General features: G+C 39.5%; 1 protein-coding gene across 2 annotated transcripts in view; it reads right to left on the bottom strand.

Annotated features, from left to right (window-relative positions):
• The window catches only part of GADL1 (glutamate decarboxylase like 1), a 157782-nt gene that overhangs the window by 58940 nt on the left and 80077 nt on the right, over window positions 1-18765 (bottom strand). For both annotated transcript variants that reach the window (XM_046645449.1, XM_046645458.1), the window contains exons 12-13: window positions 11640-11839; window positions 1943-1994 (exon numbers count right to left, since the gene is read on the bottom strand). In XM_046645449.1, coding sequence (XP_046501405.1) covers window positions 1943-1994; window positions 11640-11839 — 252 coding nt within the window. The remainder of the gene's footprint in view (window positions 1-1942; window positions 1995-11639; window positions 11840-18765) is intronic.

Here is an 18765-nt window from a genome sequence, read left to right as displayed (position 1 = left end):
AAATAAATGTACATCGTAATGTATTCCGACTTCTGTGTAGATTACATCATGTTCACCACCCACAGACTAATTACAAGTACCATTGGCTTGTTCAAACCAAGATTTCAACAGGTCCATACACTGCATTTGGTTGTTATACCTCTTAGGTCTCTTCGAACCCTAAAGTGATCATCGCTACTCTCTCCTTTATTTTTCTTCATGCCACTGACCTGTTGAAGAAACCAGGTCAGTTGTCCTGTAGAATATTCCACATTCTAAATTTGTCTTCTTGCTTCTTTGTAGCATTACCAGAAAGTTATTTAAATATAGATTCTTCTGCTATCTTTGCAAGTTCCTTTATATCCCTAGTTTTCAGGAGCTTTGGATTCTCAGAACCTTCTAGTCTGATGCGTCCTTTGTAGATAGTGGCAGAAACCATGGTCAGGGTTCTCCAGAGCAGTATTTCCCAAAGCTGCCTGGGCACCATAATCCTATGGCACCTGAACTCCTGCAACAGTCTCCCAATTTGTATCATTTATTCTTTTCTTGTCCTCCTTTCACCACCACCTCCCATTCCTCTCTTCTCATGACATCCAGCATGATCTCTTAAATGGAAGTCAGACTCTCCTGTGCTTAAACTTCTCCAATGATTACACTTGGAATAAACGCCAAGGGTCTTACCATGGCCTACTGGTCTCCACCTGAGCTGATCTCTGCCCACCTCTCCAAAACCATCACCTACTATTCCCGTCCTTGCTTAATACACCTTATTTTGGCTCCTCAAACACATAGAACTCTTTCCAGCATTAAGCCTTGGCAGTTATCTATTGATTCTACCTAGAAGGCCTTTCCCTCAAATGTCTGCATGGCATGCTGTTTACCATCATTCAGGTCTCAGCTCAAAGATAACCTCAGAGGGCCCTGCCTGGACTACCCAAACCAAACAAGCCATCCCCCGCCCACATCCCATTTCAGCGTTTCACCTGATTTATTTCCACTATAATACTTGCCACATCTGTAACTGTCTAATTACTTATTTGTATACTAGATTATCTCTCATGAAGCTGTTTTATTGTTTGCATTAAGACTTCTCACTACCTGATGTTTCCTATGTATTAATTTGTTTGTTTATTGCCTGCCACTTTCTAATTGAGTGTAAGCACCGTGAGAGCAGAGAATTTCCCTGTCTTGTATCTCCCAGTGCCTAGAACTGTGCCTGGCACATAGCGATTACTCAATAAATCTTGCTGAATAAATGAATACCAAAAAATAGCCAAATTGCTTATATACAGAACAGGTTCTTAGGTTGCAAGCTCTAGATAATTTTTACATTAGGTTAAAAATTGCTACCAAGTATATGCTATAAGAAGATCTAAGAGAATCTCACACTTTATATTTCTTAAAAATCAGAATTAAATAATATTCTTCATATTTTCTAACCATATATTTTAGGGAAAAAAGCAATATATTCTATCTTTCTAACCACCTTATTTCCTATATATAGCAAACAACCAACAACAAAATGGCTTGTTTTCCCATTGCTCCAAAGCTAATATGCTCTCATTATTTCATAAAAAGAGAAAACTGGATGCATTATTGTACATTCACTTAATTGATTTTCCACATGCAGGCACCACTATAGCACAGCTGAATATTTGCAGTACAATCATTATACAATTTATATATCAAGATAGAGGTCATAATTCATTCAGTATTATCCTTGGTAATTATTATTGAGCACTTTAATTTTCAATACTTAAAGGCAAGAGTGTTCTCTGTGAATCCAACAAAGGAAAAATACTCACTAATAGAGTAAATTAACATAATGGGCTCTAAGAATTAAGCTAATGACGTGTTTCTAAGTCTGCAACACAAAAAGCAATGAAATATAACAGATTAGAAAATTACCACCTTCATCACTGTTGACTGACAAAATCACAAGCACAATTTCGTAATCACTTACTTCCAGCAGTAACTTGAATCCTTCTCTTTTCTTGATTTCTTCTACTAGGTACCTAAAAATGAAAGTCAGAGTAACATTTATAATCGACAACCTAAAAATTCCGTGAACATGACTGACATAAGACAAAACAGCTACTTCTGATGCAGAGACAAGGCTTAGAAATACAAGGCTTAGAAATAAGTAAGGGTGCTGTTTTAGGCATAGGTATGAATTTAGACAAATAGTCTGGAACCTACTGTAATCCCCTGGGGTCCAAGGAGAAAGATACATGCTTTTGATGAGATGATGTCTATCTTGCATGTTAGCATCAGACTTTAACCTCAGTGTGAAAAGCCACATAATGTAGATTGGATATACATCTCTGACCATGTGGGTTTCACATTTGTATTCTAGATGGGGATTTAGTGCTGCTTATAAATTCACTTAAGATCAAAGAAGCTCAATATCATGTTTTCCAAGGCCAGGACAGGGGGAAAGATTATTGGTTTTAGGTGAAAAGTAAGTGAGCTTAGCTATTGATGGAAGGTCTATGAAGTCATCTTGAACATCAGGGAAAAAGAACTATCACACTATGAGCAAAGGGCAGAGACATATGAGATACGGAATATGACTGAGGAAAGACTAAAACGATATTGAGAACAGAGAGCAAATTAACATTGGCACCTCTCCCCTGGGCTTGGTATTCCTCTCTATAAAAAGAGACGCCTTCTGAAATGGTTGGCCTTGAAAACTAGTAATTTGATGATGAGCCTTGAAAAGTTCATAACACTTGACGCAGTATTTCAAATTTGGGGCTCAAATGTAAGGAAATGATCAGGGGCACTGACAAAAGTGCATTTGTCAGGTATTTATTGCGATTTTGTATGTAACAGCAAAAAAAAGAAAGAAAGAAACATCACAGCCGGCAATGAGGACTGGTTTTGAAAACCGTGGTCCAGTCATATGGAATTACGGTGCCACCATACAAAATATGATCACGTCGCTAAATCACATATACTCAATTAAGATTTCAGGGCAACCAAAAACTTCTCCTTTTAGGCCTCAATTCCCTTACTTGCAAAACTGGAATACAGAATGTACTTTTCCAATCTCAAAAGAGGTGGTTGTAAAGAAATTAAATAAAATCATACACAAAAAAATTGTAAAGTATAGAAACTGTGGAAATGGGGATTATTATCACTACGTTCATTTGCTAAAGGCCATTCTGGAATGTGGACATGGAATACACCAGTTTACAAGTTGCACTTCTTTTTTCCCAAACTTATTTATATAAGTTTCACATAAGGTTAAATATTGGTGTTAGCATATAGGTTACACCATCTGTGAATTATACAAATATCTTAGAAAAATCCTATCAGTACTAACTAGATAATATAGATCCTTTACTTTGAGCAACAATGTTGTGACCAGACACACACACACACACACAGACTCACAAAGTATTTGATGTTTTACATACTCTTTTCCTTGAATATTTTTTCAGATGTTACATAGCTGTAAAGTTTGTTTTGTTTTGTTTTGTTCTTTTGGTGAGGAAGATTGGCCCTAAGCTAACATCTGTTGCCAATCTTCTTTTTTGCCTGTGGAAGATTGTCCCTGAGCTAATATCTGTGCCAATATTCTTCCATTTTTGTGTGTGGGATGCTGCCACAGCATGGCTTGATGAGCACTGTGTAGGTCCATGTCCAGGCTCCGAACCTAAGAACTCCGGGCTGCCAAAGCAGAGAGCGTGAACTTAACCACTACGCCACCGGGCCAGCCCCAAGATGTGAAGTGTTTGAACCTTTAACACACTGCCCAACTTTCAGAAAAAAGCAATTATAATCATTAATAAACATCAGACAACGTGCTGGAGATCACTGGTAATCAAAGAAGTGCCAATTAAAACAATATTAAGCCATGTTGCCCACGTGATACTAAACAAATTTTAAAGAGAGACAACACCTAGTGCTAATGAGAATGTGGTAGAAAGCTGCTACAAAGCTTTTAAAATTAATAATAATCACATCTTCTGATCCAGCAAACCACTTTTGAGATGCCAATCTACCAGGAAAAAATCATCAAAATAACTAGAAACAAGATTAATACCCAGAAACTGGCAAATGGTAAAATAAAATGTATTATAGCAACAATGTAATATGATGCAGCTATTAAAAAGAATAAAGTTTATCTACTTCGATTAAACCACAGGGAAGCTCATGATGCATTAGTAAGAGATAAAAGCAAGGTACTGAGAAATGTGGATGCTAGGATTCCATTTTTTAAGAAATTATAAAAAAGAAAGCAAAAGTAATACCTACCCACGATTATACATGATCACAAAGTAAGGTATGGAAGAATACCTGATAAATTGTTAATGTTTACCCAAGGGAGGGAAAAACAGGATGCCATGGGGGAGGCAGGGATTATTAGCTCTCTTTTTATGTCTCTTTGCAAATTTCTATAGGTGTGGTTACTTGCATAATTTTTTAAAGGAACTTAACGAAAAATAAGTAAAGCACAAAATAAAAGTGATATGTACAGTCTCCAACTATACAAGGACAGCTTTGCGAACCATCCTTTTTCTCACTTTCTCAGGCACAAACGTGTAGGCAATTTGTAATTCTAAAGCCGATGCCGTGACTTCATCCTGAGGACCAGTCCTCCACACCCTGAGGGTACAGAAAAGCTTTGCATGTGTAGAAAGCCTGGGACTGACTCTAGAAGATTCCAGTTGGGCAGCTCATCAACTTTGTGACTCCAGGCCAATTCCTCAGCCTGCTTGAGCCTGCCTCAGTTTCTTCATGTGTGTAATGGAGATGGGGAGTCAGACTGGTACAATCCTTTCCTGACAGACCATGTCTACGTGAAGTTTAGATACTGCCCATAGTCTCAGTTTAAAATATTTCCATCAAACTGGCTGAAGTTGCTTCTGGGAGAAAGGCATCCTAAAACAGAGCTGAATCATTTCAGTGAAAACTCTGCTTTTTGCTAAACATGTGGACCTGGGCTTCGTGTCAGGGTCAGTGTCCCCACTGCAGTCACTTTCTTAGCCTGTGGAGCCCAGTGTAGCATACCAACTGAGCAAAGGGTAGAGGTGATTTGGGTGAAGAGCTGCTATTATGACAGTAACAAAAGGCTCACACCAGAGTCCCCAACCTACACTCCATGATACACCATGTTAATAGATTTCCCACATAAAAGGGTTCCATTGTCAAATAAATGTGAGCAATGCTCGGGATATCAATTAGATTACTTTTCTCTATAATTAGAAGTAGACTTGGCTTAATTCATAAGGACATTTATTGAACTGATTGGATGGTTCAATAAAGTAATCAGGAATCTATCATTTCAGCCTGCTATGCTCAGAGTGTTAGAGAATTCTTTCATGTTCACAAGATGGCTGCTACAGCTTCATACACCACACTGTTTACAACAGTGTCCAGCGGAGGAAGAGAGGGGTCTGGAGCAAGAGCATTTTCTCTTCATTTCTCTCTATTGAGGTAAGAATATTTTCCCCATAAGCTTTCACAGAATACTTCCTGTATCTTATTGACTGAAACTGAGTCATATATCCACTCATAAACCAATTGTGGGCAAAGAGGATCGGCTTAGACTGATGTTCCCAGCTGGAATATTGCTACCTAGGCAAAATCAAGGTTCTGCTGGCAAGGAGAAGGAAGAATGGTTGTGAGGTGAACTACCAACAGTGTCTGCATACTGGTTAAAGCCAGATAAAAAACGTTTCTATATTACAGGCCTTCTCAGAGCCTTTATTGTACCCATGAACACTCTGAATCTCCAAGAAAGGAATGACATAGCAGTTAGCATTTCCCAAACATATTTGGCCATGGAAATATTCTTTGGAAGAATGTCTATTAAGATCTTCTGGAAGCCTGTTATCCCACAGAGCATAGTTTCAACAATGCTAGTTCAGAAGTGTCTCTTCTATAGGATACTTTACCCTCTTCTTAAGTAAATGCTTCAATGAAATGAGTTTTTGTACAAGAATCCACGTAAGGTTTGAGTCACATGGGGTTGATTTGATCCTCACAACTTTTCTTTTCAATATACAGGAGAAGTCTAAATTTAAAATACACTTAAAAAACCTATTCTTATCTGATGCAAGTCAGAAAAAAAAGATGTACATTGGGTTTTTGGACATAAAGCAGGAATGATAAACCATTTCTAGCAAAAGTTATCCAGGTAAACGGGTTCAAAAAGCAACAATAGTTTCATAAAACTTTTCACTATCTTTCCCACCAAGCTTAGCAAAAAGAGAGAAGAGAGAAAAAAACGCACATTAGGAAGAGTTTTCACCCATCCTACTGGGTAAAAAACTCATTCTACTAAGATTCTGGCTTGATTCTGAAGCATATATTAATGATAATCTTGCTCTATGACACTTCCTCTTCCTTTGCTTACAAATGTGCCTCCAAATTACAGAGCCTCAGTCTCCGACCTGTTGCATGAGTCCGTTTAATATTTTTGCATGTCATGGGTCCTTTGGCAGGACCTTCTTTCCTTTCTGGAAATAGCCTTTCCAGTCCCTTTCTCAATTCACCAGCCACTGAGAACCTCCCTGGAGCACTGTGGACCAAATTTCTCTCCCAGTCTCATCTCCTCATTTGAAATGTCTTCTGATGCACGGAGCCTCCCAGGACTCCCGGGCGTGTTTGCCATCTGGTTCCTGTGTGCTCTGCATGTAACGGAACATATTGCATGGCTTGTGTGACTCAACCCAGATATCTACATGCTACATTCTACTGCAATTGTGATTTTTTAAAAAAATTACCAGTAGAGAGGAAAAATGAAAACGTCGGCCCTTCTATACTCTTCTAGACTCTCCCCCTCTCGTCACCTAGAGAAATATACTAGCACCAAAGTGTCATTGTGTAACTGCTCACCTTTTCCATACTGATAACAATAAATTCCTCAGTACTCATGCAAGTTGGTGAAATGAATTCCATGTGAGAGATTACAGAGATTGTGTGTCAAGGGAATAGATAAATGAGGCACTGGAGACCCAACAAAGGAGCAGAACGGGAGTTCCTGAGCTGTTTGTTGTTGCTGAAAAGACTTCTGCACATGACTCTTCTACATTTGCTTGAGAAATTACCCCTTAGTGAATATCCATCTACCCTGAGTTCCATAACAAAGGCGTAGAGGGTGCCCTCAGCAACAGGTAGCTCTGCTATTGGTATTGGAAAACATTTTTGACTTTCTTAGGCAGACATCACCTGCCTTGTCCTAGAGGTGGTGGTTTTAAACCTCAGCCGTCTGAGTTTCAATTATGCTTAACAATCACATGTTGCTTTAGGTTCCTGATGTCACTGGTGTTCAAATAACTGAAAGAGAAAGCAGGTTTTTAGTCATTAATATTTCTTGAGAGAAATGTTCTCTCATCAGTTGAAATGACAAGGGTCAAATGGAAATTAGGAAAAGCCTTAGAGATCTTCTAGGCACTAAACTTTTCCTTCTTGCTAGATTTCTGACAACTCCTAAAATAAGAATCATTGTCCTCTTTGAAATGCCTGTCCTTGCTTTCCCAGGGGAAGAGAGAGCAAGCGAGTCCATCAGGGTGATGGCAATCTATTGGTCCATCAAAATCTGGGCCTTAATATCTTAAAGTCAATGTACAATTTCAAAACTAAGTTCCATTTAGATTCAGGAACATGGAAATATTGTTTCCACGGAATCAGCGCAATCTGTATGGCAACCTGTGAGGGGAAAAGACTTGCACAGCCTTTCTAGAACATAAGAGACCTGCCCTGGGACTTAGGGAAATGGGTACCTTAGCTACATCAGGCTGCTGATAATAGACGTGCATCCCGAATCGTAACACAATCATTATATGCAGCTTTACTTTGCTGGAGTTGTTATCCACTGAAGGAAATTATACTTCCTGGAAACAAAACAATGTTACTCTTAGAATTTATGCCGCGTAGAGCCTTTGACCGTGGATGAGAATCAGTTTTATTAAATGTAAGCGGTCGCAGGTCAATGGGCTTATGGGAAGTGGCATTTTAACTCTCACGAGTCAGTGGTTTGAACTACCCCGACTCACAGAACCAATGGTGTTCTAAAGCTAGGTTGTGCCGGCTAGTGAGAGCCAATTGTTAAACATTCAGGAATCTTGCAAATCACAACTCTTGGTAGCTTGCAATTTTCCATGGTGGGAATATTTACACCATGGAAATTGGCAGATGTTACAAACTGGGTTTTTTTTCTTCTTCCTGAGAGCCAGTTTACCAGTAATCCTTGTACATAGGCTCCAGCAAACAGAATAAACCTTAGAACAGAGAAAATGTTTCTTCTTTCCTAAAGGGTAGAACCACAAACAAATCAATGATTTTGAAAATAAATAAAATCATGAAAATAAAGCCCTTATAATGCTTACTATAAATTTTTTTTTTTTTTCTGGGAAAGATTCTGCCTGAACTGACGTCTGTTTCCAATCTTCTTCTTCTTTTTTTTCCTTCCCAAAGCCCCAGTACATAGGTGTATATTCTAGTTGCAGATCCTTCTAATTCTTCTATGGGAGCTGCTGCCACAGCATGGCTACTGACAGACTAGTGGTGTGGTCCTGTGACTGGGAATTGAACCCTGGCTGCTGAAGCACAGAATGCCAAACCTTAAACACTAGGCCATCAGGATTGGCCCTATAATGTAATTCTTAGCCCTAGGGAAACTTTCTCCAAGATTATCATTTCACATTCATTCCAAGCAACATGCCTAAAAGGATTCCGCCTTGGCACCTGGCTCTGGGGATGGGAGAATAGGATGACTTTGGTCCGCCCCAGGAATAGAGTGTTGAATACCAAGAATGTGGAAAGTTAAGGCAAGAAAACTATTATGATTAACAGCATGAAAGAAGAGGGATTATTTTTCAAATAGTTAAATATAGGTTACAGAGTCTGCAGTGATGCTCACTGAAATGTTAATTCAATTCAATTCAACCTGACAAACATTTACAAACAATAAGTGTTGTTGAATTGAATTGAAATGTTAACATTTATCCTCCTGTGATATATCTCTGTAAAAATTAGAAAGTATCCTTAGACTATAAATTAAATTCCACCCTGAGATGAATGTTAACTTTATAAGAAATACGATCATCAAATATTTATATCTAGCTTTGTTTCAAGACACCTGTCATTGAATTACTTAGCAGCTTAGATAAAATAACACAGAGATTCTACCACACGTAAATAGTATGGGAAAATACAAAGCAGGGAACAGAGCTTTCTGAACTTCTGTTTTAATTTAATGGGCAACTATGAATATTTATGGCAGACAGTGTCATATTTTCACCACTGGGTAGCTATCTCCCTACTTCTGATGGAGGCACTTTAACCCTAATAAAGGCACACTCCTCACCTAGTTTCAGTGTATATTCCATAGAAGGAACAGACAGTCTTCCCATTGCCAAAGGAGAGCATGTGATTCAGTATGACCAATGAGAGCATCACATTTCCCTGGCAAGTGTCTGATTCAGAGAGGGATATTTGCCTCACTCAGAAATAGTTAAAACTTTCCTTGGGATTGTTGAGAAAGGAGCATTCTTTCCTTTTGACCTTGAATTTGAATCTGGAAGAAGACAGATCTGACACTCCTGACAGCTACCTTCCTACATAGGAATAAACCCAACATGAAGAAGAACGGACCCAATAGATGGAGAGAGATTAAGGCCTGGTGATATTGTTTAAGACCCGAGAAGAAGCCATTCCAGAAGTCATCACTACTCTAGCTTATAAGTAACATGAGGTAATAAATTACCTTTCTTTGTTCAGAATACGTTGAGCTAAGGTTTCTGTTGCTCACCACCAAAAGAGTCCTAACTGGTACAACATTTACAGATTTTCCAAATTACTTATTAAACCATAATCACCAGAAGTGCTGACTTCTAACAGTCTTCGGAAAGTGACAAAGCCATCTCTTTATCCATCCTTATATCCAAGCCCTTTGCCCTGTAACTTTGCAGTTCATCCTGCAAAAAGACCCAGTGTACTTCTGCCTCTTGACATTGAGTTTGGCCATGTGATTTGCTTTGGCCATTGGAATGCTAGTAGATAGGATGGAGTCAGGAGTTTAAAGTGGGCTTGCATGAATGGACTTGCCTTCTCGGGGTTCTGTCATCAGCATTTCAAAAACATGCCCCACCTGGCCTGCTGGACCAAGGAAGATGCAAGACATGTGGGGAGTAGACCCAGCCTCTTCCTTCACCCTCACAGTGACCACAGGATGAGATAAAGCCACTCCAGCCAACTCGCAGACCTCTTAGGATAAATAATTGATATTTTAAGATACTGGGCTGTCAGACAGTCTGCAATGATGCTCAGAGCATCACTGTTGCAGAGTGTTGCACACAGCACCCATACCACTCTGCTATAGAAAGAGGAAATTATTTTAAATCTCTAAGGTGACACTTGAGATTTTTGCAAGTGAAATGTGAACAGGGAGTGAAGAAGGAGAGATTCTCCAAACCAGAGATCACAAACCCTGATGCCTTTAGGGCCAAGCAGGTAAGAAAATAATAACTAAAGCTCGTATAGCGTGCAGCATATGCCAGGCCCTGTTCTGAGTGTTTTACAAATATCAATTCATTTAATCTTCATAACAATTATTTAAGTTAGATGCTGTTATCTCCATTTTGTTGGGATAAAACTGAGATACAGAAACATTAAGAAACTTGCCCAAGTCACAGCTTGTAAAGGGTAGAGCTCGGTTTTGAGTCCCAGTTGTCCACACCTCACCTCTCTGCTATAGTAAAATAGGCTAGATAAGGAACAGGGGGAAGAGGACGGGACTGTGGTTCTCCAGAACCAGGGAGCATCATGTTCAGAGGCTTGTCGCCATGAGAGATTGAGAGCATTCTGATCTTTCAAAAGAAGCCAAAAGTCTAGATTTTCAACAAATCTCCCAGTTTTAAGTGTTTTAAATGTTTAAATGTTTATTATTTTTAGCACCATGAAAGTTAACTCTATGCAATTCAGGCCGAACTAGCCACATTTGAAACTAAATTAGGCCGTGGCCTGCCATTTGCACTCACTGATCCCCGAGCAGAGTCCTGTTCTGGTGGCCAGTGGCCAGCACCTGTATCTCAGGAGCTTTGCTAATGTCTTTGAACGTGGTGTCAAAGCTTTGTCTCTCATGTTACAACAAGGCAAGCATGGCGTTTCTACACTCTCTTCACCTTTTTATGCCTTTACACCAGCACCACATTCCCACAGACCTGCTTTTCAGGTCCTTGAAGTCCCCATGATCTCTCTCACATCCCGAGATTTGGGCCTGGTACTCCCTCCACCTGGATCATTCTTCTCTCCTTTCTTCACTGAGTCTTAGTCAAATGCCACTTCCTCCAGAAAGCCTCTGCCTATGCCTCTCAAAAACATACTGGGAACCCTCCTGAGTGCTCCGGAGCACCTTATACCTCCCCTTACCAAAAAGTACATTCACTTGTATTTTATCTGCTTTGTCACCAGACTGTATCTCTCACTAGGCTAGGATCCTGGAGGGCAGAAGGTAGGACTGCCTTGTTCACAATTCCTAACACACAGTAAGTACTGAGAGAATGGTTATGAGATGAAAGAAGGAATGCACAAATGAAAGAACATGGACAGACCTTGCAAATGTTATTTTCATTGAGTAGTTCTGTTACAGACAACCATGGACACAATACACGCACACGTACATGCACACACACACAAGCAAGTACCTAGATAAAGCCAGAGCACGGTTAACTCTTTCTTCAAGGCCTGATGTGCCCAGAGCCTTCCAAGTCATCCAGAACTTGAATGCATCTGGTCTCCTGCTACATTGGATAGACTTGTCTCCTGTGTCATAGCTGACATCATAGAATTTATCCTGCTGGAAGAGGTAAGATGCCTTGGCAGAGTAGCATTTCTTAAGAAGATCCTGCGGGGGGAAAAAAAAAGAAGGAAAGATTGTAAGACTGTCCATTTTTAGAGTGCACTTGATTTCAAAAACACACCCATAACAAACAAAACCTGTAAGATATTCTACTACTTTGAGCTGAAGGCGCTTGGTCTAACTCTATGAGTGTCCTATGTCATAAGCAGTTGCTGTGTATTAACTTTGAGACACAGATTACCTACTGTGTTTCCAAAAATACTCCTCGGAGTTGAGAATGTTAAGTCCATCTTCACAATTTCACAAATGAGTATGGTATTGAGAAGCTTTGAGATGACCATGTCAACATCTGCATGACATTAAGGTGGGCCAATTTATCAAGATGAAAAAACCTGTTTATAACTCACTCAAGGCTCCATATTGGGGGGAAAAAAAACCCCATAACATATTGCACATACTTTATAGAATTTCATAGGCAAAACCCCCCAGGGTTTTAAACCCTCTTATTTTCAACTTATATCCATATTGTAGAAGCCAGAAGTAACAGTAACCCAAGGATTAAAAACCTGAGGAAAGAGCTATGGAAGAGTTAAACAAGAGGCAACAAGTTTTAACCACCATAAAACACCCTCTACAATTCCAAAGGGTTTTTGAGTTGGTCTCATATTGGTTTTATTTGAAACTAAATTCAGTTTCATTTACTGACTGGTTACTGCTCACTAAGAAGTGGGTGGCAATTTACCCTGTTTGTTACTATTCTAGAGTCTTCACTTTGGCCTCAAATTATTAGAGTTTAAGCCATGTTGCCTTCAGTGTCTTCTGATATCCTGACCTGTCCTTCACAGGTCTCCCTAAGCATCTTCATTCCCAGAGAATACCTGTTAGAACCTTCTGCTCCCCCAACATAATCAAATTACTCAGTGTCCCTTACCCCCTAGATCGTGCCCCATCTGTACCTTTGCTCACATCATCTGCTTGACCTTGTCTCCACTTTAAGATAACATTTGACACATTCAAAAGAGTATATGCAGAATATTTATAAATTCTAAAGTTTACTAACACTGAAGTTTACTAACATTGCCTTCCTTCTTTATCTGGGTCTGCCCTTCTTTTGGGTCTCATCTGAAGTTTGGTTTCCCCTTAAGCTTCTTTATCTGCCCATCCCATTGGACTCAATTTTCCTTTCATATTTGGCTACATTTGTTGGCTTTGCTCCTGTGCTGTCCCTATTCAATGAGCAGTGCACATACATTCTCTTCTCATGTGATCAAGCATGTTCTCGAGGGCAGGAATCATTTCCTATCCATGTCCACATGCACAGAGCTTAACAGAAGACCTCACTAAGCAATCAGGGTGATGAAGCCACTTCCCATATTCCATACTTCTCTCACATTCCCTTGGCATGTAGTATGAACAGAACACACACAGATAGATGAACTTCTCATTTGGTGCATCTTCCAAACCTTAACAGTGCAAAACTGTCAATGCTGTACAGGAAGCTACAGAGAAACTCCCCGGTAGTCACAGAGGTCCTAGAAGATGATCCTTTCTGAACAGAGAATGTATTAAATGTATCTGTTTGACTGATCAACTTTTATTTAAAGAATAAAAAGAAAATCTCAAGGTATCACATTCCAAACGAAAGCATGAATTTGCTGTCTTCATAGCAATATTGTCTTGTGTAGACATTAATATGGAGTTATGTGCCTTGTTACCAGAAAGCGTGACCTTATACTATGTAAAAAATTACATATAGCTAGAAACAAAGACTCCAAAATCTTACTCATCTAGTATCCCAAACAAACTGAATATAAAATGATAATTAAAGGAATACTAGTAAGTTTTCAACCTGGCTGATGGATATTACTGGTAGACACAGGGAAGAGTGCATTGCTCTGACATGAATATTAAGGTAGAAAAAGGCCCTTACTCCTTAATCTTTACTTTAATGCTGTCAGCCATCTCTCGACTCTGATCACAGCTGCCACCACTGTATCTCCCCACTCTCAAAGGTCAGGAAATTTGGTTATTGTTTCCATAGCAACCACAGCCTGACCATATATTACAACATTAAAAGGCCACTGCATATATTTTAAGGACAAAGCATGCACACACACTTGTACTTGCATCAAGATTATAAATTTACATTCATCAACCATGAAAGATTAAGAAAAAGTCCCCAAAGCAGATGAACTTTGGACATCTCGTGGGCAAGTTTCAGTGGCTTATGCTAGTGATTGAAAGGTAGAGGCAGCCCATCCATTATCAGAAGACAAATTGCATGATCACAGGCAAATGGAGGAGAGAGGCAGGAAAGCACACAGCAGAATGACTGATGGTCCCGCAGGAGTGACACTGTGAATTTCATCACACTGAGAAATCCCCCTGCCTTGTGAGGGTTTCATAAAAAACAGCTGGAGGCTTGGGATTTGCTTTATTGAAAATAAATGAAAACTTTCCCCCCAAAGTTCCTGCTTTGCATTTCAGTTTATATCCTTGTATTAAAATGGATGAGATGTCTTAAGTTTTAAGATACACCTCAACTAAGAGAAGATGTTCAGATCTCCAGAGAAAACAAGACTTTGGAATAAGTATAGTGAAAATTAACCTTTTTGAAAACACTTAATTAGTCCTTATTGTGCTATCAAAGTGAAGGACCATGTTTGTCTTACTCATCTTCATACTCTTAATTCTAGCAGGATGATAAATACTAAGTTATATGAATTCCAGAGACAAGTATGCAATAAGAACACCAATTGCTTTATAGTGTGATATCATCTCAAACAGTTTTGAGGAATTAGTAGACACTGTACTAGGACTCTCACAATGGCGAGCAAAAGAAATGCAATCAAAGTAGCTGAAGCAAAAAAGCGAATTTTTATCGGCTTATATATTTAAAAATCCAGTCATACATAATCTTCAGGCACAGTTGGATCCAGGGTTAAATCTGCAATCTTTTTCTGCTTGTTCTATTTTCTTGTGTGTTGGCCTCACTCTAAAAGCAGAGAGCTGCTAGGAAGCTGAGAACTAGCACTTCCAGTGGGACCTGTGAGCATGGGAGGAGGCTCGATTTGGAGAGACATGGGAAATGGAGAAGATACAGCCTCTGCTGCTGCTGCTATCTAAGCACAGAGGGACTGCTGGCCTCCCAAACTCAATCTCTTGTTGAACCTTCTGCTGCCCAAACCTAGAAGGAAGCCAATTGACAAGGGATTCTGGGAAATGTGGTTCTCAGGAGTCAGACCCCTTTCAGAGCAAAGCAGAGGAAGGCTGAAGATTGAATTATACTGTACAGAGAAACATGTAAATGACAAGCACATGACATGAGTACAGAAAATACAGCTTTCTTTTTCACTGTTTGTTTTCACATCACCTAACCTAGCACATAATAATAATGACCAGAACCAACGTTTATGGAGTTCTTACTATGTGCCAGGCATTGTATATGTATGAGTTAATTTAAATCTCACAACAACCCAATGAGATAAGTTCTATCATTTTTGTCAATGCCACTGCACATTGTGAGGAAACTGCAACACAGTGAGGTTCAGGTAACTACCTAAGATCATGTAGCTACTAGGTGGTAGGACTGGGTTTCAAACCAAGGCTGTTTGGATTCAGGGCCTGAACTCTTTACCCATTACACTCTACTCCCTCTACAGTGGGTGCTTAAGTACATGTGGAAGAGATGCTCCATAAACGCTCATTAAGAGTTCTTGAAGAGGTTGGTGAAAAGCAAAATGGCAGTAGAAAACACATCAAACTAGAGGTCAAAATAACTATCATCCCTTTGAGGACCCTTACTTGGTTCCTATAAATACGACTTCTGGTCTTACTAGGGTAATATCTTGTCTATAAAGCATTTCGAGATTTTCTAAAGACATGTGACGCTGGTGACACTTAAAGGTATCACTAAAAACATCGAGAATCACTAGGTTGCACATTTCCCTTGTCGAGTTTAGTCAAGCCATCTTTGATTTCCATAGGCCAGATAAGATGCTGTCTCTTTTCCAGGAGTCAAAGACCACTTGGCCTACTTTAAGTCTGCACTTCCTGCAATCATGTTCTTCTGCTCACCAAATAAAAGCTACCAAAACTCTTCCCAAATGGTTCTTCCCATGTTCTGTCCCATATCACCATTATTTACATATAAGAAATTGTCTAAACTAAATGCCTTAGGAAATGTTAATCATCTTTGTACTAATTAATTCATTCCAAAATTGTGTACTTAAGGCCTATTATATAACAAGCACTGTGATGCCAGGAGGCTGGGCATACAACCGCATGGAGGAACTATGCATTTAGGCTAATATTTGTTGATTGAATGCACAAAGCTAAATTTAGGCTGTGAATAGCAGACAGGCTTGATTGTAATCTAGAATATAAAAGCGAATTTAAAAAATGATGATACCTTCTAATATTGGCTTTAGTGGCATACCTCATTATTACACTTCACTTTACTGCGCTTCACAGATACTGTGTTTTTTACAAGACCCTCTACCAGCAAGAAGATGATGACTTGCTGAAGCCTCAGATGATGGTTAGCATTTTTTAGCAATAAAGCATTTTATAATTAATGTATGTACATTGTTTTTTTAGACATAATGCAATTGCACACTTAATAGACTATAGAGTACAGTGTAAACATAACCAGGAAACCAAAAAATTTGTCTGACTTGCTTTATTGTGTTATTCACTATGTTGCAATGGTCTGGAACCAAACCTGGATATCTCCAAGGTATGCCTGTATTTATTTATTGAACAAACATTTTGAGAGCCTTAATATGTGCCAGTAGCTGTGCTAGGCACTGGTGATGTAATGGTAAATAATAAAGCCACTATTCCTAAGAAGCTTAAGATAGAGATAGGGACAGAAACACAGGCAATTACAGTACAGTGCTAGAAGAGGGGGAGAGAACGAGGTCTGAGACAAAGGAGAGTCATCTTTCACTAACTTAGAGATGTTAGACAGGGCTCTTCAGGAGAAGAAATATGTCACCCAAGAGCTGAAATGATGAGTAATAGCTGGGTGGAAGAAAAGATGGAATTAATTCAGTATGACAGAGGCCAACTAATGAGGTGGGCAGAGCTAGGAAGGCTGGAAAGGTAAAGAATTGCTGAGTCACCATAGATCTTAAATGCCCTAGTAAGAATGATTGGTCATGGAATTTTCACAGGCTCATACAGATATTACAACTTAAACTTCATTATTGATCTGGCAGAATAAAGTGAGAATCAGCAGATATGGATTTCACTTTTGATTTAGCCCCTTGGTGTCAGAACTCAAAGCAAGTCACTTAGCATCTTGGGCTTCATTTTTCTCATTGACCTCACGGAGATGATGGTGCTTGATCTACCCATCATACACGAATACTGTGAAAATCTAGTGATATACTGTCAACTTGGAGCACCTCTCAGTCTTTTGCCAAAATTCTGCCCAGCACTACTTTTCTCCTGCACATGCCTGTGCCCCTGGCCCCTCCCAGCTGTCACCATTCATTCTTCCTTTGATTGACTTCTCTCCCCAGGCAAGCTACAGAACAGAATGCCAGCTTTAGATTTCCTCATGTTTATGAAATGAGCATATTACACCTCATCCACCTCCCCTTTTTAATGGGATGTATCTGCCAACAACTACAGAAGTAGACCAAGTTGATAGAACATGTTAAGGCTATCATAAGAAATCTTAGGATGAAGAAAGGATTATCCACAGTCTTCATCCTCCAAGTCGACCTAAGCCTGACCTCACTTAAGCTATCACACTTGATGGCCTTCTTAGATGTTGTGGGTCTTTACAAGTCTCAGTGTGCTGTGAATGGAAGACACAAAAGGCATAGTACGAAGTGAAAGTGGGCAAGGCCACACACTAGGTGGACTCAGGGCCAAGGAGACATCAAATGGCCAGGTCTATCTTGTCCAGCTGTCTTCAGTTTCCTTATGCAGGCAGTAGACAAAGGATATGTTGACTGACTGCTGAGTAGTTGGTGTGGGGTGGAGGGAAGAAAGTAAGTGAATGACAATAATGTTATTGTTATTTTCCCCAAAAGGAAGCAAAACAGAGAGAACAGGGGAAAATGCCAGTGTATTAGGCTAAGCCATGAATAGCCTGGAGAGAGAGAGAGAGAAAGAGAAGAAGAGAGAAAAGAACAGAACAATATAGAGCTATCATTTCAAGGTGAGATTTCAAATGTTAAAATACAGGTCAGCCCAAGTCATGTGTTTATATGGGTGTGTTTGAGGCCTGTAGAAACCAGGAGACCATTCAGATTCTTCTCCAGCACACCGTGGTTCTTGCACCAACATACCACCTTTAGAAATCTTTGCCATTTTTGTCTAGACTTTGATGTATGAAGTAGGAAAGTGTGAATATAACCCTCTGCCTTCATTTCTCTCAATGCATGCCCACGCACTACTTTGGCTTTTCTCTATGTTTTTCCTTCAGTCCCATGAATGTTCTCTCATTCTGACTTTCCAGTGCATAGAATATTTTACAAATCTTTGCGGTAGGAATGAGAGCTGGTCATCAAAATCATTTGCAACACCAAAAGTCTTGGCATTAATCTTCACCAACCTCCTGACTCTGTTCTATGTAACTGCTGTCTGGCTTTTCCAGTCTCACGCAGTTATTGACTGATGATGGGGTATGTGTTTCCTCCACTCAGCTCTGTTGTAAGATCTGTTTACTTATTGAGAATCTGCCTTCAACTTTAAGGAGCTAGACCTCCACTCTTTGGGACTCTACTCACAGTATTTCTTTATTTTGCCCTATTTATGTTCATCTGTAATCCAAAGCAGCCGTCCTTTCAGCTGTGGATTATTTAGATAGACATCTTTTATTTTTCTTATGGCATTTCTTCGATCCCTCTCTTTTGGATTTATTTATTTAATCCATTTTTTCCCTGTTGTAGTTTTTACATTCTCTATCAGAGTATAAAATTGTTAAAATCATCTGCTGTTGCATCCACCTTGAG

The sequence above is a fragment of the Equus quagga genome, chromosome 1 (genome assembly GCF_021613505.1).
Source record: "Equus quagga isolate Etosha38 chromosome 1, UCLA_HA_Equagga_1.0, whole genome shotgun sequence".
Lineage (NCBI taxonomy): Eukaryota > Metazoa > Chordata > Mammalia > Perissodactyla > Equidae > Equus > Equus quagga.
The sequence above is the reverse complement of the archived record's forward strand: the minus strand, read 5'-3'. Positions and strand labels throughout refer to the sequence as shown.